The 22,978-nt window shown below is 36.6% G+C and overlaps 1 protein-coding gene across 1 annotated transcript; it reads right to left on the minus strand.

Annotated features, from left to right (window-relative positions):
- Positions 1–774: 774 nt before the first annotated feature.
- On the minus strand, positions 775–4,809 carry LOC127117820 (DEAD-box ATP-dependent RNA helicase 53, mitochondrial). The gene is made up of 7 exons (XM_051047935.1): positions 4,383–4,809; positions 4,118–4,245; positions 3,560–3,971; positions 3,018–3,116; positions 2,635–2,859; positions 2,220–2,381; positions 775–1,627 (listed from the first exon to the last, which is right to left on the minus strand). The coding sequence occupies exons 1-7, from the start codon at positions 4,707–4,709 to the stop codon at positions 1,208–1,210; spliced, it is 1,773 nt and encodes a 590-aa protein (XP_050903892.1). The 5' UTR covers positions 4,710–4,809; the 3' UTR covers positions 775–1,207.
- Positions 4,810–22,978: the final 18,169 nt, after the last annotated feature.

The raw sequence follows: 22,978 nt of genomic DNA on the forward strand, positions 1-22,978 counted from the left end.
ACATCACCTTGACTATGAACATCTTATGCCCATAATAGTAGTAATAGATTACTTCACAAAATAAATAGAGTTTGAAGTAGTCGTCAAAATTACAACAAAAAAGTTCCACCACTTCTAATAATCAAAATGATCAAAGTATATGTACAGTTGTTTGATTGCAGTATTTATTTATATTTTCTTATTTGATAATAAATAATATTAATAATACATTGATACTTATAAATAAATCAAAAATCAAAAATATATATAACTTACTACTACTAATAATAATAATATTTACACTCAGATATAAAAAGTGTGTAAAAGGAATACTTAATTTTCGTGTCATATTTTTTCTTTAAATTTATTTTTCATTTAAATTATTATGTTTACAATTTTATAATATTATTCATATATTTAAAAAAATAGATTAAACTCTATTGCAATATATAAACAATCTGACTATAATATGAATCATATCAGTTCAAGTTTTATCTTGACATTGTTTTCCAAATTACTTTTTGAATGAGAACTTAACTAAATTATTTAATTATTATATAAGTAAATGTTAAAAAAACTATAAACATGTGCGAAAAAATACTTTCTGTTCGTAATTTTATCTTGTTCATAATTTTAAGCTCTTGTGATCACTCTTTTTTTAAGAGCTCTTCTGTCATACATTATAGATAAAAAGTTCAATAATTGAGCAGTAAAACGTTCCCTAAAGAATACAAACAAAATGTAGAAACTATTTTCAGTAGTTTATTTTATTTGACCCCGAGAAATAATGAAGGGTGGGCAGTGCAAAAAAACAAATTAATAATAGGTAAATTTTACATAATATATGAAGTTTTCTTCCACAAAACTGTAATAATAAAAAATAGAACACCCTAAACCTTTCTAAGAAATTTTTATATGCCTATTCCTTGAATAACCACTTCAGAAAGGTTGCATCATCAAAGCTTTGCCTCTAAAGCCCTCCTTTCCTTTTCTTCTTGATAGATGGAAGCATAATCCAATACTGCTGAAGCTGAACGAAAGTAGGACCCATAGAACTTGTGTTTCTATGATATAACCTCCAATCCACAGTGATAGGAATAAGATTAACCTACATGCCGGTAAACTTAAGAGGAAATTAAAATGCTAAAAACTTTACAACTAAAACCATCAAGAAATGAGGATGGTGATATTATGATATTTCATGAAGTTAAAATGTTTTTCTATCATTTCAATCCCTGCCACGACGATCCCCAAATGCGCTAGATTTACCCGACCCAAAATTTCCAAAACCACTGGAGCGATCAGAACCACCGAATCCGCCAAAACCACCTTGCCGGCTAGAGTTAAATCCACTGGATGATCCACCAGATCTACTACCTGAATCACCTGAACCAAAGGAGCCAAAACGCCCAGAGCTTGATCCGCCATATCTATTTTCACCGGATGAATTGCCTGAAAACCCCCCTCCAGATGGTCTTGAACCAGAAAACCTATCACCTGAATTACCGTAGCCCCCAGAACGGCTACCGCGGCTAAAACCTCCACCACCAAATTGGCTACTCGAACCTCCACCAAATGAACCAAATCGGCCACCACCCATGCTACCAAATGCAGACACTGATCCACTATCAACAGCAATCTTTGGTAACTGTTAAACGTGAATAAGAGTGATCATTATCATAAGTTCACAAGACAGATGAAAAAAACAAATTAATCATTACAAGGAGGGAAAGAAACAGTCCACAGTGTAAATCAGCTACGTAGATATACAAGGACCCTGTTAGGCTGTTACAGTGCTATTACTTTCTTTTTACAGTTCTGTTTAGGTGATGCATTGTTTTCAGCAATCCCTGAACAAAACTTTAAGAGAAAAGCTAGCAACACAACATCTAAGAGGCTCTCTCTTTATTGGTTGAAGTCATAATTTCAACCAATAAGAATGAATGTGTTAAAAGACTGTAGCTAGTAGTTTTAAACGTTACAGACAGAATATAATGTGAAAACAGGGAGGAACTTTTATAACTAGAGACTTGACGAGTACCAGACAAAACTATGATTCGGTAACTATAGTTTCTCAGTACAGTGTTTCACAGGTTCAGTGCCACTGGGAGCAACAGGCAGGCTGGGAAATAAGGCAGGGTGATATGCTACCCTTTTAATGTAGCCTAATTTACACAACCAGAAAACTAGCAATAAACAAGGTACAGCTTCAATTAATAGGATGCAAGGAGAGTGAGTACCTCTTTAAATTTACAGCCTACATCGCGCTCAATAGTCCTAAGAGTCCTGGATTGATCTTCTGAATAAATGAGAATAGCAGTTCCTTTCTTACCAGCACGACCTGTTCTTCCAGATCGGTGAACAAATATCTCTGAATTATTGGGAAGCTCGTAATGAATTACCTACAGGGAAAAAGGCTCAAACTTTACAAATGTATAGAAAATAAAATAACAGCTTTATTGCTTTGAAGTACAGAGTATTTGCTTATGCATGTGATATATTACACAATAAATATCCAGTTACTTGCCCTGAACTTCCAAAAAATTATCCAGTTTACGCAATAACAAAACTGTCAACATGATTTAAATCCAAATACTTTTCTTAATTGTTGGGACTGTGATTTTCAACCGGGAATAATGGTAAAATGGAACTTACAAGATCAACATTAGGTATATCAAGCCCACGTGAAGCAACATCAGTTGCCACTAAGACATTAAAATGACCATTTCTGAATCCAGCAAGAGTTTTTTCTCTCTGAGCTTGTGATATATCTCCATGCAATGCCTCGCATGGAATACTTTTTGACATGCCATGTGATAATCGATCGGCATCACGTTTTGTTTGAGTGAAAACAATACACTTTCCTCCCTTTGCATGTTCCTACAATACGATAAATTTTTCGAAGAAAAAACAAAATAAATACAAGATGAGGCTCTTTAAATAGATATTTGCATTAAACATATCTATATGCTGCAGCAAAATTTAGATCATTAATAGAACCAGCACAACTCAAGGAAAGATAGTATCAGAAGACATACTTTTATTAGAGGAACAAGAATTCCTGCTTTGACGTATGCATCAGATGCAACTGCGAAGAGTGAAATTCCATCTGCCAGCTTCTGATCGGAATCTCCAACCTATGTATAAATAAATTCACAATTAAATAATAAACATACCAAAATGACCAACTGTGTTGATCTCAAACAGTATGACTTCCTGAGCTTCTAAATGACCATAGACATGTTTTATAGCTTCCTAAATGCATATATAACCTACATGTTTCTGATGAAGGATGAAAACAACTTCCTTGAAACCCAATTTTTTGGTGTATGATTGACGCGCTTAGACACTCCTTTCCCATAGTTTACATATAATAATAAACTTATTGCTCAAAAGTTACAATATCCACTGTATTTCATCATGTGGCTTACTACTACACTTAACAGGTTAATTTTCAATATTTTAATCATGGCTGGTGACTATTCAAGTAAACTAGACATTAGACGAAAGTTCAACAATGCATATCCTCAATGCCTAAAGGCATTATCCCAGTGCCAAAATTAGAACAGAAATAACTTACAAGATCAATAGTTATGGGATCTTTTAGGTAATTCCGTGTTAACTGCTTTATCCAAGTAGGCATGGTTGCAGAGAACATAAGAGTTTGTCTCTTTGCAGGCAACCTCTCCAAGATCTTCTCCACATCTTCCTGAAAGCCTACTTGAAGCATCTGATCAGCCTCATCAAGAATAACAAACTGAACTTCCTTCAAATTCAGAGCACCTCTATTAAGAAGATCGATAATTCTTCCAGGTGTACCAACCGCTATATCAACACCATAATCAAGCTGCCTCATCTGTTGAGAGATGGGCGTACCTCCATAAACACAGATAGTATCCAAAGTAGGCGCTGCCTCATAGAATTCCTTTTCAACCTGCTTTGCAAGTTCTCTAGTCGGAGCCAAAACCAAAGCCAGAGGATCCCTTCCTCGCCTGCCATATCAACCACAAAAGAAGATAAACTTTCACAGTTAAATACATCGATTAGACCATGTATAACTTCAATTCAAAAACACACACACACACAAAAAACAGGACACCGACTCAACTAAATATGATACAATAATTAAATAACAAACCCATGTTTAGCATTAAACTGAATGATCTTATCAATGATTGGTATCCCAAAAGCAAGAGTTTTTCCAGTTCCTGTTCTAGCACGACCAATCATATCACGACCTTGCATAGCAGGCTCCAGCACAGCCCTCTATAAAATTCAACAAATCAATAATTAAAGTTAACAACATCTTAAATTAACTGAATTTATTAATTATTAATTATTAATCAAATATCATAATTTTCATATTTCATAAACGATTAGTTCCAAAACCCTAGGAAGCAAACCTGAATGGGGAAAAGCTTAGTGATTCCTTTCTTTTCCAAAGCAGAAACAATATCCTGAGAAATCCCAAGCTTGGCGATCTCGAGACCATCATCGCCGTTCGCTTTCGCTGGTTCTTCGAATGGAAAAGCTTCAGCGGCGTAACCAGCACGAGAACCCGAAGAGGCGCGAAATAGCAAGGGTTCTGATTTAGAGTGGAAGGACCTGGCTGATAGGACGGTGAGTTGTCGGAGCTCGGCGGAAGCGGTGGAGGAAAGGAGAGCCTCGGCGGCGGGGATGGCACGCTTTGAGAGTGTTGAAGAAGCTCTTCGGAGAATAGCGGTAATCATGGTGATGGCGGAGGATGAAAAACCCTAACACTGTAATAAAGATGGAATCGTGGGTTTAGGGTTTTGTGAGAAATGAAAATGGTTTAATTTAACAAAGAAGAAGATATTTCGGAGATGGTAATCGAGTGCGTGCGGGACTTCTATTGGATATCATGCGCCCTCACATGTTGTATTTTCTCATTTTTAAAACATGTGGGCCCATAAAGAGAGTCTTCCGTTTAGGAACCGCAATGTGAAGGATTTATGCATGTTTAAGAATTGTAATGTTATTCGAGGAGGATGCAATACTATTTGTCTCTGAATCTATGTATTAGAAAAAATGTATTAGAAAAAGAAAAAGCTCTTATTTGAGTTTATATTAGAGGTTTTTTTTTTCACCGGAGGATTTTTTTATCCAAATATCCTTAACTTTCAAAGAAAATTTTAAAATAATCTTGATTTTAAAAAAAATTATAAATTATCCCATTTTTAGGAGGAGATGCAAATTCAATTGGCGTTTCCTTTTAAAATTAGAGAGGAAACCTCAATTGGATTGGTTATGGCACATGGTGCAGTCAATTCAATTGACGGTCATGTGTATGGGTTAAAGGGAGACGCCAATTGGATTGGCACCTCAGTGTATTTTGTCATTTTTTTCAAAAGCAGTCTACGTGATACATAATTTCGAAATAGGACCAATTCATATTCATATAAATTCTCGTTTACACAAAAAAGACTAATGTTGATGACCGGGATCACCTAACCGACCTCTGGTCCCATATCCCCTAGCTACCCGAACCTGTGGCCTTAACCCATGTTGATGACTCACCACTGGTGTTTGACCATCTAAGGGGCCAGGTACATCACTACCAACTACAGGAGATACCCTGTTGAAATAGTCAGACAAATCAGCGTAGTCTTGAGTATGCATCGAAGGTGTACCGCCATAACTGAGCTCATGACTCATGCCAAAGTAGTTGGGTTGTGTTTGACTTGTTGATGGGCGACCGGGATGGTTGAAGGGAGACATTGGTGTGGATGATGCATCGAGGAAAGGTTGGAAAGATTGTTGTGGTGTTTGGTAGAGATAGGGTTGTTGAAGGTTTCGATTTTGTGAGGTTTGGGCTTCTTGGCTATGGTAGGAGGAGGGACAGTTGGTGTTAAATGATCGTTGAGTGTTCTAGCTAAGGCGGCTTTGGTAGAATGATATGTTGGATGCAAAGTGATGTTGGGTCTCTAGTTGATGATCTATTTGTTGGTGGTGGTACGGGGTATGCTCTTGGTATTGTGGTTGGGTGTATGCCATGTTAGGGTTGTATTTTTGTGTGTTTGTGGAACGGAAAGTTTAACGGATAGGGGGTTGTGTGTAGCCGGTCTGACAATGTTGTTGGGGGTTAGATGTTGAGGCGTCTGGTGTGTAAGTTTGTTGGTGTGGGTCGTATAGGTACATATCCTCGGCGATGAACTCAAAACCAATCGATATGTACCAAGCCATATAAGTACGACTTGGTTTTTCTTCATTTGGCATCATTGTGTCAGTTAAGACATGGTCATGGCGGTGCTTCCATTTGCGACGCTCAGATCTAGCGAAGCTTTGCCATGGGTTGAAGTTCCATTGGTCGTTAACTTTGCGCATATATCACTCTTATAGGTTTGTTGGGGGATTTGGGATGTGTTGAAGCATATCGAACTGCAATTTCACACGATCATTGTTGTGCATCTCCACAGTTGTGAATCTTATGATCGGTGTGCATGTAGTCCATACGGCTGCGTCTTCTTCGTTGATTTCATGGTCATGGTCCAAATTTAGGTATGGACGCCAAATGAACTGAAATGTGAATGTATGTTAGATTATAAACTTGATAGAAGAAATTAACAAATTATTACGAAATAATTAAGTTATTATCCATACTTCTATCGGTCGAAGGTGATCCAAGAGATTGCGATACTGGGTAATACCGTGTATAGGACATATGTTATAACTCATACCATGTGCCGAACATATGCACCATAAAGGTAAAAATATTAGTTAGAGATAATAATCGTTAAAGTAAGTAAATATATAGCATTTTAAACAACTTACTTGTGTGCATACGGGAATGTGAAAGGGTTGTTGTTGACGGGCGTTAGGGACGGTAGTCTTGACCAACCCCATGCTTGGAGAAAAACAGCACATCTAGAAAAGGTATATGTGTCTTTGTGTGAATTTTTACACAAAGAGCTATAAAGATAGGTCAGACAAGAGGATCCCCAATTGTAACTTCCTATTCTATCTACATGTCTTAGTAAAGGTAAATACATAACATGCATACTAAAACCACTACCTTCGGGAAATAAAAAAGAACAAATTAAAAGTATAATGTAACACCTAGTTTTTATTATTTGAGCCTCTTCGATAGAATGTTCATCTAAATGTAAACTGTTATAGTATGACTTAAGGCGTGAAAGGAGTATACCTTGACTTCTTGAGTTATCATCTAACAAATCAGTATCCAAGAGGTCCATGCAAATTGAATTCGCATAGTTGGTTTTACCATTTACAACTTTACCTTCAATAGGCAGTCCCAATAGCATGTAAACGTCTTCTAACGCCACGGTACACTCACCGGTTGGAAACCAGAATGTGTGTGTCTCGGGACGCCATCTTTCATATAACGCAAGAATGAATTTATTATCCACCGACCAAGACATAATTTTGCTTATATGTCAAAAACCGTCGAGTTTGACATACGGTTGAATCATCGGGTCCATGTGGACATATTCGTGGACCCGAGTATGGAACCTTGAAACATCCTATAAAACAAATAACAAAATATTTTACTAAGTTGATATGTTATTAAAAGGTACTTTAGACAAATAACAAAAGAATTAAACGGTTACATAAGTTATTATGTTTGTAACTGTTCCTCTGTGCGATTCGCCCATTGTGAGGATATACATTTTGTCGAAGATGAAAGAGGTTGGTGTAGATGAAAAAGGTTATTGCAGATGAAAGATTTGATGTTGTATAGGAAGTAGTGAGTGATGGTGTGGAAGAAATGTTAGAGTCACCTTCCTATTTATATGCAAAAGTGTGGAAGTTTGGAAAATATGATTGCATGTGGTAGCCAAATGAATTGGCGCCCATGTGCATTTTCTACATGCTAGCGCCATTCAAATTGGCACCTCCCTATGCTCATGCATGACACGTCTAGCTCTGCATGCTTGGTTACGAGGTATGCATGCATGCAAGACATGGTGTCGCCAAATGGAATGGCGTCCATGTGCAAGGATTGCAAGGAGGCGCCAATTCATTTGGAGATAGGGCTTGCATGTGTAACACATGGCTTTCCTCTCTCTTGCATGCGGGACACATCACTTTTGTCTAGCTTGCATGTTAGACACATCACTTAGGACTTGCTTGCATGTTAGACAAATCACTTACCTATTTAAGTGTCTTACTATCAACATCCAACAATCAACACACATTCATCTGCAACAAGAAATTAATTTTCATCTGCACCAGAAATATTACAATGTCATCTTCACCGAAATATAGTGTCAATGTTCACTACAATGGTGAGACATACGAGTCTGAGTTACACGGGTTTTATTTTCAAAACACCGATACCATTCGACTTACGATCAAGAGAAATGCAAATTTCTTGCATTTGAAAAAACGAATCCAATCCTGCATAGGATCTGGTATTATGTCAAAGATCACGTGTCAAAATCCATTTTTTTAGAATAGTCAATGTAAGTTTTTCCCGCTAAAGGTACGGGATGATGAAGATATTGAATACATGTTTGTTAGTCACGAACATTCTGGTTGCAATTGTATTGAGTTGTATATTACTCTTCAACCAAGTATACCATCTCAGAAATCTCAAATAACTAGTCAGGATGAATTTGATTCACAATACTCAAATGACGTCGACCCAGAAGCAGAAGTCAACGTCGTTGATGAAGAAGAACAAGAGACCGAGATACAGGTCGATCATATGTTGAATAATGACATTGAAGATGATGATCAACCGTCGCCATTACCTCCAAGTCATGTCTACAATCCACCTTAACATATGACAAACATGGATCTGCATGACGATGAAACATCAAACAGTGTTTTTTATAACTCGTATCCACAATCAAAAGGCGAGTTAAAGGTGGGAGACATGTTCCGCACTAAAGAAGAATGTGTGCGAGCTATCAAAAAATTTCACATGAATAACTCTGTTGATTTCATAGTGAAACGCATTGATTCGAAAAGGTATGTCATCGAATATTGTAACATCCTTTGTAAGTTTCAGTTGGTTACGTCTCACAAAAAGAAAAGCAACTCTTGGGAGATAGCTTCAATAGACCCACCTCACAGTTGCATTGCAACTAACGTTGAACAAGATCACCGTAAATTAAGTGGTACTTTGGTATGTCAAGACATTTTGCCGCTTGTTAACAAAGACCCATCAGTGAAGGTGAGTATAATTTCATCTCATATCATAACAAGATATAATTATACTCCATATTACAAGAAAGCATGGATTGCAAAGACAAAGGTTGTTGAACACGTATTTGACAACTGGGAGGATTCATACAAAGAATTGCCACGGTTTTTATGGGCACTAAAAACATATGTGTCAGGAACTGTTGCAATTATAGAGACATTGTCAGCAATGACGTCAGACAAAACTTGTGTTACTGGTAATAGAATTTTTCACCGTCTCTTTTAGGCGTTTGACCCATGCATCAAAGGTTTTGCATTCTGCAAACCTATTATTCAAATTGATGGAACACGGTTATACGACAAATATAATGGTGATTTTTTTATGGCGGTTGCACAAGACGGCAACAACAATGTCTTTCCCATTTCCTTTGCTCTGGTTGAAGGTGAAATTGCTGGTGGTTGGGGTTTCTTTCTTTGACATCTCAGAACACACGTGGCTCCACAAGCCAATCTCTGTTTGATTTTTGATAGTCATGCTGCCATTGAGAGTGCTTATAATAACCATGACAATGAATGACATGATCCTCCTTCTACCCATGTCTATTGCATTAGACATATCACACAAAACTTCATGCATGCAATAAAAGATAAGAACCTTCGCAAGAAAGTGGTGAATGTTGGGTATGCTCTAACTCAACCGTCAATTCAATATTACCGTGATGAAATTAGATTGTCTAATGAAGATGCAATAAGATGGCTGAATAACATACCAGTAGAGCAGTGGACAAGGGCATTTTACGGAGGCTGTCGATGGGGCCACAGGACAAAAAACCTTGTGGAATGCATGAACGGAGTATTCAAATGCATTAAAAATCTGTCAATAACCGCCTTGGTCAAATCAACCTATTATGAGTTGGCTTCTATCTTCGTAACCAGAAGTGAAAGATGGAGTGCGGTGTTAATGTCTGGGAAAATATCCAGTGAGTGTTGCATGAAAGTAACGAAAGAGGAGAGCATCAAAGCTAGCACATACGTGGTAACCGTCTTTGATTGTCATAGGCAAAATTTCAGCGTGCAGGAAACAATGGACCAAAATGAGGGGAGACCAAATTTAGCCTATGCTGTGAAACTAAACAGAAGTTGGTGCGACTATGGAAATATCCAGGCCTTCCGCATTCTTTGCTCTCATGTCATTGCAGCATGCGCACATACTCGTCAGCACGCTTACAACCATCTATCTGATGTTTACAAGGCCATCACCATCATGAATGTCTATAACAAAAGCTTCTCGGTGCTACCAATGGAGGAATACTGGCCTCCATATGAATGTGACATAGTTTGGCACAATGACGAGATGCGTAAAAAGAAAAAAGGACGGCCAAATAACACACGTATCAGGACAGAAATGGATACGGCATATAAAATGATAAGACTATGTAGTAAATGTCGTCAACCAGGACACAATAAGAACAACTGTCCCAATCGAGGAGCATCATCTGGGTCATAATCTTTTTGTAACATTGAATTTTTAAACCTTCAATTTTTATATATCATTAAGTTTTTGTTACAACGAGGTTCACAACAAACATCACTACAACATAAGCAAACTGAAAACAGAATATTTCTAACTGATTACAACAATCAAAGTGATGGCATCTCGTCCAAACATCATTTCCCTGGCATCCTTATCAGTTTTCATTCGCACCCAACCAAAGATAATGTCGAGTCTCTTAATACTTCTAATTTTCCCCCCTTTTGGTATTTTCCCATCTAACCAACGAACCAACTCCCTCTTCAGTTGATCGAAAGTAGTGATATTTTAGAAGAACATCAACATCTGAGGTTTATCTCTCAAATAAATCATCTTTCCATAGCGGTGAAGAACACCAAACATGTTTGCAAAATGATGAAATAAGATGTGGAAAATGATTCACACAACACCTTTATTTATAACAAAAAAAATTGCACTTTGCATTGAGGCGCCAGACCAATTGGCGCCTCCTCTCAAAACTAACACATGGGCGCCAATTGAATTGGCTGCACCATGTGCCCTAGCCAATCCAATTGGCGCCTCCTCTCTAATTTTAAGAGGAGGCGCCAATTGGATTGGCGCCTCCTTCTAAAAGTGAGGTAGTTTGGAAAAAAAAATGAAATCAGGGTTATTTGGGGATTTTTTTTGAAAATTATGGGTATTTGGGTAAAAAAATTCTCTTTGGAGTGCTGTTTGGATATATTTTGAACTAAAAATTCATTTGATTCAATTATAAATTTATTTGTAGTTTAATTTTGGATAATTAATTAAAAAATAATAATTTATTCCGATTTAATTTGAATTGGTTTTTAAATATTCAAATTACAAAATTTTATTTTTTTATTAATAATATAAAAATGCTAAAAAAATAATAAGTTTGATATAATATATAACATATAATATTATTAAAAGTTAATATTATAAAATGAGAATGATCGATTATGATTGAAACAAATAAAATAATAAAAATAATAAATTATACTAAATTAATAAATAGTATTAACACAACATACCATATTAATAAAAAATAAATAAGTATAAAAATATATATACGAGTTCAATTCATTTTAGATCAATTTTGAAAAATCAATCCGAAAAATCAATATTAAAATATTATTTAATAGAATTAGTAATAATAATTTGAATAATATTTATTAAATAATCTATAGTGCCACGTGTCAATAGATAATTGGATAATGAATAATTGAGCAAATAAAAGTTATGTGGATAGTGGGGTTCAAGCTCATTCCCTTTCCAAAGTTAGTTTAAGCCCTTACCAATAGGTCATTGCTCACCTTGAATAATTATAAATATCAAAACATATATGTTGTGACATATGCATCAACATCAATGTTACAAGATTCAGCATTACGATGTCTAAGACAAACGAATGAAGGTTATCCTTCCCGATAGAAAAACCCATGAAATGGTCCACTCGTATAGCTGCAATGAGATTTTAAAGCCATGGTGTAATTGTTTGAATGGTTATGAACAAAAGTCACGGTCTGATTGGGATCTTAGTGATTACTCGTGTAGGTATGAAAACAAACAAATTTCAATGTGAGATGTCTTATATTCCTTCTAATGGGACTATAGATAGGTTCTTAACCAAATCGAATTTGGCATTTCCTGAACATGAACAACCCGTTGTGGAAGCTAGTTTGAATGAGGAATGTGAGTCAACATGTTTGAGCAATTATTCATGCACCGTATATATTTATAATATTAGTAGTTGCTTCATTTTGAGGGGAGAACTCTTGAATCTACAACAACTTTCTCAAGATGACATTGATGGACAAATATTGTTTTTCAAACTTGCAGTATATGAGTTTCATGATTCATAAAGTAATAAAGGAACAACCATTATTATTGTTGGTGATGTTTGTGGTGGCATGGTGATTTAATTCTCGTGATTAGGTGAAGAAAATAGACTGATTGGATTTGTGTTGTTTGTCATGGCAGATTTTAATATCTGGTTTTGACTTAGATGCACATGTTGAACTATCATTGTATTGTACTTAAAAGGTGGAAACATTGATGTTACAGTTAGAAAGTTTGTAAGGAGTTTAGATAAGGATGTAGTTTTATGGACAACAATGATCTAAGGTTTTGTGCAGAATAAGAAAGCAGACAAAGTACTTGAAGACAAGGTGAGCAATGGCCATATAAGTTTTAAGTTTGTAACAAATGCATTTTTAAGGTCATATATGTCTTAATGTTTGTAATGATACAAGACGAACAATGGTTTGATGGTAAGGGCTTGGTCAATTTTAGAGAGGGAGTGGATTCGAACCCCACTGTCTAAAAAGCCTAAAAAAAAGTTAAATTGAGAGATGAAATGGCTAAAAAAATTTAAGTAGGAACTAAATTTTTTTTATTAAAAAAATCAAAATAAGAGACTAAAAGTGTATTTGAGTCAATACTTAAGTATTTATACTTATATTTGATATTTGTATTTATAATAAAAATAAATTGATTAATTATAAAATATTATGTTAATTTAAAATTTTAAAAATATTAAGAAATTAAAAAAATAGAAAATAAAAAAATATTTATATTAAATCTATAATAGTTTAATAGTGATGTATTTTTATAAATGGATAGACAACATCATAGATTTGCATATAATAATATAAATTAAATTATATATTGGTGTATTTTAATAATGGTGTATTTTTTTAAATTGGTAGATAATATTATACATTTGAATGTAATAATATAAACTAAACTATATATTGAATGGATATGGAACAATTGTTGATATTAAGGTACTTGTATATGTATTTGAAATTTTGTTCTCAGGGGAAAGATGTTAGATCAAATGCATGAGATAACTTGTTCAACTAGTTATATCAGAATAACCACAATGAGACAACAATAATAAAAACAAGGTGAAAGCAATAAAGTAACACAAGAGATTGATAACATAGTTCGGCGCAAACAACACTTACGTCTAGAGGATACTCTACCTAAGAAAGGAAATCAATTATCTTGAATTAATACAACTAATCTTATATGAATAACAACCTCGTTTTGTTCAAAGACTCTTCCTAATCCTAGTGACTTTTTATTTAGGAGTCTCCATAAATATGAGAACATTTCTCACTTTCTCTTAATCACTAATCCTAAGTGATTAGCATCAATAAACACAATGATTCAATGTTGAATACAACTCAACTAAAGCAAACCAACATTAAGCCTTATGATATAAATGATATCATTGATGTGGTATATAAGAAAATAAAGACTCAATAAAAATCCTAGCACCAAGAACTAATCCTATCGCATACTCCCTCAAACATGAGGTGATACTTTCCTTAAATAACAATGTAATTATGGACTTTTCTCATTTGGATTTCTAATTTAATTTCGTCAAGAATAATAGCTAATATTATTGGATTTGATTGACTCCATAAAACTCACTAACAAAAGATATGATTTGTTATTAATTCAAATACAATTTAAACATTCATTTAAATTGATTTGATCTTCAAACTACTGTCAAACAAATCACACAAATATTTCTAAAAGATAACAATAAATCTTGTTGCACAATACTGCAAAAAGTATGCATCAAACCATCAGCAACTAGTTTTACAGACAGGGGTCACATGGTGGGACATTTGTTTCCACGCGTGTTCTTTCCTCACCAATAGCAGTTAAGGCCAAGTGTGTCAGGCCACCTAGAACATCATGTCTAACATGTGTTCATACAATGTTGCTTTACATAATATAACCAATCCAAAGAGAAACAACAATTCCCTCCTTTGGCAAATTTTGGCAAAACAATTTTCTTCAAAAACATACAAGGTGTGCACCATAAGTTGAGCATTAAACATACCACACACACCAGAGAAAACATATAGCAATAACAGAAATCAGAATAGAAATAACACATGTTAATTGGTTTCTACATAATCAGTCAGTCACACAGTGCTCCCATACAGTTCACACATGCAATCATCCAAGATCGATTAGTCATGCATGCACATAGAGTTAGTAGTCAGTAGTTAGGATTCAGAAACTACTACTAACATACAAAGAAATCAACATACACTGTCATACATAGTTGGGGGCTAGATTTCAAACCAAATGCTTCAGCATGTGTGCACGCAGATATCAAAACATCAGTTAGTACCAAACACATTAACTAGTAAGTACTAAGCAGGCAAGAAACATCAACAACATCATATCAAATGGTCAGTAGTCATAATACACTACCCTTACACACCATTACTCCCCATTTTTGCCATAATTTGGCAAAGGTGTTTCTCAGAAAAATAGTCAGTCAACTCAGAGGTTAGTATCTTAGCATATACACATATCAGGAGTACACAAACATCGACAATCTTTAGGACATATGTTGAACATGATGTTAGAGCATCTGACATAGTTATTGGCAACAAATCCATCACATATCCAAAATAAGGAAACAAAACATGCCTCTGATACAAGGGTTATTCAAACTAAGAAAAAACACGTGGAATCAAGCCTTCATGCCCCTTCGGATTTGATCTTCAATACATTATCTTGAATTTATGAAGGTAACCCAATCTTCATTGACATATAAGTCACTCTCTTTCATAAGTTCCTCCTTCAAGTTCTTCGTCTTTGTCACAAATGTCCCTTCATTCACAAATGTTTCAATTGATGGTTTACCGTGTGTATCTACGACTTTTGCAGAAGAAGTGGAACCAACTCCTTTGGTTTCATTTTTCTCCACCCCAAGAAATCTATCAATAGCCTTGCAGATAATAATTCCCGTGTTAGAGGAACACGTCTTTGGATTCTAAAAAATTTGACTCATGATGAACAAACTAAGCACTTGAGGGATAAGAGAAAGAACAATTTTCTAAGAGCAAGATAAGGATAATGAAGGTTGTATTTGCTTGTAATGAAGGACCAAATAAATAGAGAGCTTGAATAAATCATAATCAGCCTTATTTCATGTGCACTATAAAGAATATGATATAAGTACTTTCTTGGCTCCTTGCACGCTTCCCAAGCTTTGATTGTTATAGGTTGTCATATATGCAAACACCAAGTGCACCCATTAATTTTTCAAACTGGACTACATCTATTGCCTTGGTGAAAATGCCAACCAACTATTTGTCAATTTCTACATGCTCAATGGTAACATTTCTATATTTCACAAGATCCCTGATGAAATGATGACAAATGTCAATGTGTTTTATTCTACTATGTTGAACATGATTCTTTGAGATAATTATAGCACTCATGTTGTCACAAAACAATATGATTACATATTATCCCACATTGTATTCCTTCAATATTTGTTTCATCAAGAGTAATTATGTGCAACTGCTCCCTACAATAATGTATTCAACTTTTGTTATGTCATCATCTTGTATGACATCCCACCAAATACCATGTCATCAACATAGATATGGGCTACCATGAGCTTCCCTCTATCATTCTTCACAAATTGATCTTGATTACTCCTTTTATAGTGTATCCATTGTTGATCATAAACTCATTTAACCTCTCATACCAAGCTCTCGGAGCTTGTTTCAATCCATAGAGAGCTTTCTCATATTATACACAAGATCTAGAAAATTGGGATCAGTGAACCTCTTTGGTTGCTCTACATAGACTTCTTCATTAAGATAACCATTAAAAAAAGCACTTTTAACATCCATTTGATACAACCTGAATTTCATCATGCATGAAACTCCTAGTAACAGTCCAATGGACTTAAGTCTAACAACTGGAGCAAAAGTCTCATCAAAATCAACTCATTCTTGTAACATCTCAAAATTTGCCCTCCTTTTCTTAAAAAAAAAAAAAAAAAAATTGTTGCAGGCTTTGAGTCGACCATAAGGGTCAGCGCATAGCATGTTTGAGTCGACCATAAGGGTCAGCGCATGGACCACGGGTTAGCGCATAGCTTGCTTGAGCCGACCTATGGTCGATGCATAGCTTGCTTGAGCCGACCTATGGTCGACGCATAGCATGTTTGAGCCGACCTATGGTCGACCGCTCGCGCGAAAACTCAGTTTTCTGAGTATTTTCCACTATGAAAAGCTGTTTTTTTGTTTGCCAGACCACAAATCCAACCAACCCACTTTCTTTACCTCATTTGGCCATGTACTTATCTTGTCCACTCACTTAAGTTTTGCCAAAACAGGAGATTTGCTCATACCACCTCACATTGCCATTTTTTGCTCCAAATGCACATAACCAAAACAGATTGGATTTCAGCCCATTAGACACTTTAAACCCAACATATATAAGCACTAAAACCCTAATCTGAAGAGGGTGGCTGCATTTTTGAAGCAAAGCAAGAGTGAGCAAGCAAGTAAGAGCAACACAAGTCAGCCTCCTTTTTCCAAGATTGCAGCACTAGGAGTAACACACTTTCTTCCATTTTTCTCCACTAGCAAGGAGTAAGGGATTGACTTCCATTAGGTAAACATTCCTTGATTTGTTCACTACTGTTTTGCTGTGCTTATTCCTCATGTGTTCATGCCATGTCATAGCTATTGTCATGCCATTACTATTGTTTATTTGACACCACCATGCTCATCATCATGCTATTTTACCATGCTCATACCTTGTGCCATGCTTGTGTACATTGCTAACTATATGTTTGCTTGTTTTGTTAAGTTTTGTAAAAATTAATTTTTCTGCTCACACTTGTGCTCACATGTCCACCTTGCTGTTCATATTTCTTTATGTTAGAGCCATCATTTTCACTAAAACAAAACACCATGACGTTCCTCTCATTTGATACTTGAAGTTTGCTTTTTATATCGGCTCGTTTGGAGCACTGTGGCTCGAGTTATGTTAGTTAGAAGTAGGACATTGGTGTGCTGCATTTTCACGAAATTACCATGCATGCTGCTGCTGTTTTCATGTTTGCATGAATGATTGGGACGTGGCGCTGTACAGCCCTTCGATCCCGTGCCTTGCTTCTTATCACAACCGTCCATTTTTATTTTTTTTTGGTTTTGTCTTTAGTGATTTAAAACCCAGCTTGACCAGTTGACGTTGGTTTGCATAATTTCCTTTTATGAAATGTTTTATTTGGCTGTCACATGCCTATTTTTGCTGGACTGGGCCTTGTAGCATACTGCTATTCGCCCCCATGTGTTAGGCCCATTGTTATTCACATTGTATTTTCCATTCAATTTTTTATATACCTTTTTTATTACTATTCTGTTTTGTCTTTCATTAATAAAAATAGTTTATTTATTTACAAAAATGCCAAAAAATATTTTTTTACTTTCCTTATTGTCTTATTTAATTTATTTTAATTTTTATTTTCGTTTTTATTTAATGCTAATATTTTATTTCAATTATTTGTTTCAAATAGGCCATTTTAACACACTTTTTTTCATTTATTTTATTTTCATAACTTAAAATTATTTTTAGATTCTGATTTTTGGGATGAGGGTTGACCAATGTCTCATGGTCAACCTGACCTTTTATTGGAATTTTATTTCCCATTTTCAATTTATTTTGAATTTATTTTTGACCTAGTTTGCTTGGTTGACTTTTCATTTGACTTCTGTTTTATTTCAATTAATTTATACACCAATTTTCATTATTTTTAAAATCTTTTTGGGGGATGATGATGTCCTGACCCCACTTAACTTAATTTAATTTTTCATAATTTTTGTGATTAATTTACTATTTATTTGACATTTTTTAAGTTGACTTGACTTTATAGTTGACTTTTTTATGATCGATGTTTGACATAGGGATTGCTTAGGGCAATTGAAGAGATCTTTTGATCCTCTCTTGTTCATCTCATGTGCCACATATTAGAGGCCTTTCATCTTGATTTTATTTGATCCTTGCATCATTTCCCGATTAAATTATTCATTGATTCTTTGTGTGCATAATTTCACTTGTCTTATTCATCTTATATTTTTATACTTGTTTTCTTTCATCCATGTCTTTATTGTTTGATTGTCTAATATGTTTATACTTCTCATACATTATTTAATGCTAATTCATTTCATTCTTTGATTATTTGATTTGATTATATACTTTTTTATATCTTACCTGTTTGATTAACTGTGGCCTACTTGTATGGTGTATGAGGCATATACTTATATTGCTTGATTGTCATGTCAACCCCCATTCATAACAAATGTATCCCTCTCCCATGAAATGTATAACATTTATTCTTTCATTCTTTATTCATCTGTTAATACAAGAATTAAAATGAACATTCGATAACCATTTCAAAGCAAGATCAAAACCTCGATCCAACGTCGAGTAATCATTTTTCAAAACCTAACAGAACCAACACGTATTCATCCACCCTTTTGTAAGTCGATTGCTTTATGCATCGCCATCAACCTTGTAAGCCGATTGCTTTATGCATCGCCATCAACCTTGTAAGTCGATTGCTTCATGCATCGCCATCTACCCTTATCCCTAACACCTCTCCTTGCTCCATTCGTCGATTCTTATTCCGTTTAGGTAGCACCCATTAGATAGAACCCTTTGTATGATAACATAGGTAGGATTCCCATATCCTTTGTATGATAACATAGGTAGGATTCCCATATCCTTTGTATGATAACATAGGTAGGATTCCCATATCCTTTTGTATGATAACATAGGTAGGATTCCCTTATTCTTTTGTATGATAACATAGGTAGAATTCCCATATTCTTTGCATGCTAACATTAGGTAGATAGTCCCATTTGTAAATCCTAACACTTAAGTACATATTGTATGACAACTCTAGGGAAGAGCTTCCCCATCTTTAGACCTTTCAGAGCGTCTCCGATCTTGTGGCATGTAATCCGTCCTATTGCAAAGAGGTAACTGCCTAAGACTCGATTCAGCGAGCTGCGACACCTACTGCTAGGACGTGAACACATTGCCCACTCTCCTTTGACACAACTGGTGTCCTCCTTTGTAAGTCCATGTTCAGATGGAAAGCCCTATGTAGCCGAACTACGGCAACTCTGATTCTCATGTTCAGATGAGATACGTAGGCACAAGATGCGATGTCTTGCCGAGTTTGACTAACGACTAACAACTAATCCTTGTTTGCTTTCGCCCTTGTTGCGATCCTTTCTCTCGCCCTCGTTGCGATCGAGACCTTCCCTTTCTCTTGCCCTAGTTGCAATCGAGACCTTTGTTCCCGTAGTTAGTTGAACTACGTTTTGCTCTGATTCTCATTCCCGATGAGATACGTAGGCATAAGACGCGACGTCTTAGCGAGCACATTTATCCTTAACCCATAGGTACCCGAGCTACGAAGACTCTGATTCTCATATTCAGATGAGATACGTATGCAATGGATGCGATATCTATGCGAGTCATTTTTCTCTTGACCCTTTTAGTAAATAGTACATTAGATAAACACACACCCTTTAGACAAGAACAACAAGAGTGGATCCCGTAGAGTACTATGGATGCGTAGGGGTGCTAATACCTTCCCTTCGCATAATCGACTCCCGAACCCAAGATTTGGTTGCGAGACCTTGTCTTTTCCTTTCCTCTCTTCAGGTTTACTTCGAGCGTTTCCTTTCCCTCCTTTAGGATAAATAACGCACGGTGGTGACTTTTTTGTCACTTCTTTCTCGCCGGTTGTTTTTTCGCACCTTTGTATTTTTCAGGTTGCAACAGCTGGCGACTCTGCTGGGGATATTTTCCCTAAGCGAGTCCCTCCTAGCTTTTGTAGGTTTCTTGTTTGTTGCGTGTTTATTCTTTTGTACAGTTATTTATTTTCAGCATTTACCTGCTTTACCTTATTGCATTCATGTACATATGCTTGCTGTATCTGTGGGTTGTTTGTTTGTTGGGTTGGGACTGTTCTATGAGAGATAAGCCCACTACCCAGGCTTGAGTGTACACATAGGTGTTAGAGTGGATAGTCATGAGGCTTGCGTGGTATGTTGCTACGTTAAGTCGTTCATGAGACCCACATTCCAGACGAGGTTTCTTTTGGATATATTCTGTCCTATGGGTGTTCCATAACGACAGATATTCCTCTAGAAATCGTCGACTCTGGTGACCATTTCCCGAGAACTCAGTCGAGGCCTCTCCTCCGATACGTGATTATGTTAGCTCTGGTGGGCGCATTCTCGCTGCTCAATCCGAGGACCCCGAGACTGGGAACTTGCTTTAGGATGTCCTGTTGAGGGGAGTCAGCAGAGGTCTTTTATCCCGTAATAATGCCAAACCTTCAGTGGTAAACGTATTATTCTCGACTGAAGGGCTGAAGCTGACAAACTTCTGTTCTTAGAACCTACCAGTGAGGGGCGGGCTAAATTCAGGAAACCTTAACCTCCAACCAACCCGGTTTTCTGGAGCAAAGTTTTGGTTTTGTATTATATTCTTCAGTGGGTTTCTTTTCAGACAGTGCAACCCGACGGATATTCAAGCGGATACAGCAGTCCTGGTTTCCATGTCACTGCATTGCATCATATTATTTTGCATTCATATCATTTAACACATGTTTATCCATTTCTAGGGGGTTTACATCTTCTTCTTGATTCCGGTCGGGGTTTTCTGGTTCTTCTGAGATGGATATTGGCAGAAAGAGACACGTCGCTTACCAGTTTCCAGTGGTTTGTTTGGAGCCTATTCAACAACTGATGAAGTCAATGGATCACGATTCTCTAGAAGGATTCCGGAAGGATTACAGTTTGATTCTAAGCTTCGTCACGGTTCTCTCCAAAGATCAACACGATGCTCTCTTTACACTGCTGCAGTTCTATGACCCTCCATTGAGGTGTTTCACATTCCCGGATTTTATTTTGGTCCCTACTTTGGAAGAGATTGCCAGTTTTCTCAGAGTTCCTATCAAGTCACAGTTGTTATTCTACAGTTCTGAGCTTCTACCCGATCTCAGCATGGTTGCTTCGGCCACATATTAGGGGAAATCAGTCTTGAAGGCTAATATGTGTCAGAAGGGAGGAGTCAGCGGTTTTCATTTGAGTTTCTTACTGGGAGAAGCAAAGAAGAAACTTGAAGATGGTGACCAGAGGGGTTTCAATGCTGTGTTGGCTCTTTGTGTATATGGGATTGTCCTGTTCCCTAATGTTGCCAAATTTGTGGACATGGACGCAATACGCCTTTTCGTGTTGGGAAATCCAGTGCCGACATTGCTAGGAGATTTCTTTCATTCGGTGCATCACAGGAATGAGAATAGGAAAGGAGGATTGTTGAATTGTTGTGCGCCTTTGTTTTATAAGTGGTTCAGTTCTCACCTACCCAAATCAGGAGCGTTCGTTGATGTCGAGGACGCGTTGAGTTGGTCGAAGAGATTGATGGGGTTGAGGGCTGAAGATATTTCTTGGTGGTCTGACAGGAGTTTGCTTCGGACAGATATTATTCATAGTTGTGGGAACTTCCCAAATGTACCGTTGGTAGGAAGAAGGGGAGGAATCAACTATAATCCTTCTCTAGCAGTTAGACAATTCGGATATGCTTTAAGAACTCCGCCTTTGGAAAAGGATGTGGAGGAATCTTTGTTTTTCCATTCTTCGCGTGATTTGACTGTATCCCGTGAGGCAGCTGAGGCTTGGCTCAAGTTGATCAAGAAAGGAAGAGTTGTGCTTGGAAAAGGAGATTGTAGAACTTATCCTCAGTATGAAGAGTGGCTTCAAGGAAGAGTTGAAGAGTTTGGTCTGCCGTTTCCTATTGAAGAACCTTTGTATCCGCCTACTCCTGAGCAGTCAACAATGGTGAGCCGAGAGGAGTATGACAAATTGAAGAATGCCACGGAGGGACTTCAAACCGAGAACTCGGATTTAAGTGCGAAGTTGCAAGACTGTATGCGTCAATTCCATGAGGCAGAATATCAGAAGGAGGAAGCCGTCAGATTGCAAGAGGAAGCAGAAAGGAAATTAGCTGTGGAGGTGGACTTCTTCAGGAAGACAAACAAGGCCTTGGGATCATCCAGTTCTGAGTTGAGGCGAGTCAAGCAACAGTTAATGGACGCTCATGGGAAATTAGCTGGGTGGCAAGAGCGATGGAATGCATTTTCAACTTCTCGGAAGGCAAAGGAGGAGGAGATGGTGACCGAACTGACTGGTCAGATGGAGAAATTGAAGACTTTGTTGAAAGAGAAGAACCATGAGCTTATGTGTACCCGTTCTACCAATGGTTACATCATCGATCAACTCAATGAGGCTCGAGGACAGATTGAAGAACTTAAGGTGTTGGCAGGTTTGAAGAAATCCAGACTTGAAGAGGTATTCGGAGAAGATGATGGGAATTACTACAGAGAACACATCAACGAGATGGATGGAGTTATTCACCAGAGGAATCTGCTTATCCGGCGTTTGACAGGATCTCCAGATCATCCCGACACGATAGCATTATTGGTTGAAGTGAGGAGCAGTC

The sequence above is a fragment of the Lathyrus oleraceus genome, chromosome 2 (assembly GCF_024323335.1).
Source record: "Lathyrus oleraceus cultivar Zhongwan6 chromosome 2, CAAS_Psat_ZW6_1.0, whole genome shotgun sequence".
NCBI lineage: Eukaryota > Viridiplantae > Streptophyta > Magnoliopsida > Fabales > Fabaceae > Lathyrus > Lathyrus oleraceus.

Excerpts from the sequence above, each read along its gene's own strand:
- LOC127117820 (XM_051047935.1), bottom strand. The coding sequence starts at position 4,709 with ATGATTACCGCTATTCTCCGAAGAGCTTCTTCAACACTCTCAAAGCGT. Across the intron at positions 2,860-3,017 it reads TTCTTGTTCCTCTAATAAAA|GAACATGCAAAGGGAGGAAA; the intron begins GTATGTCTTCTG and ends ATCGTATTGTAG. Across the intron at positions 1,628-2,219 it reads TAGGCTGTAAATTTAAAGAG|TTACCAAAGATTGCTGTTGA; the intron begins GTACTCACTCTC and ends CACGTTTAACAG.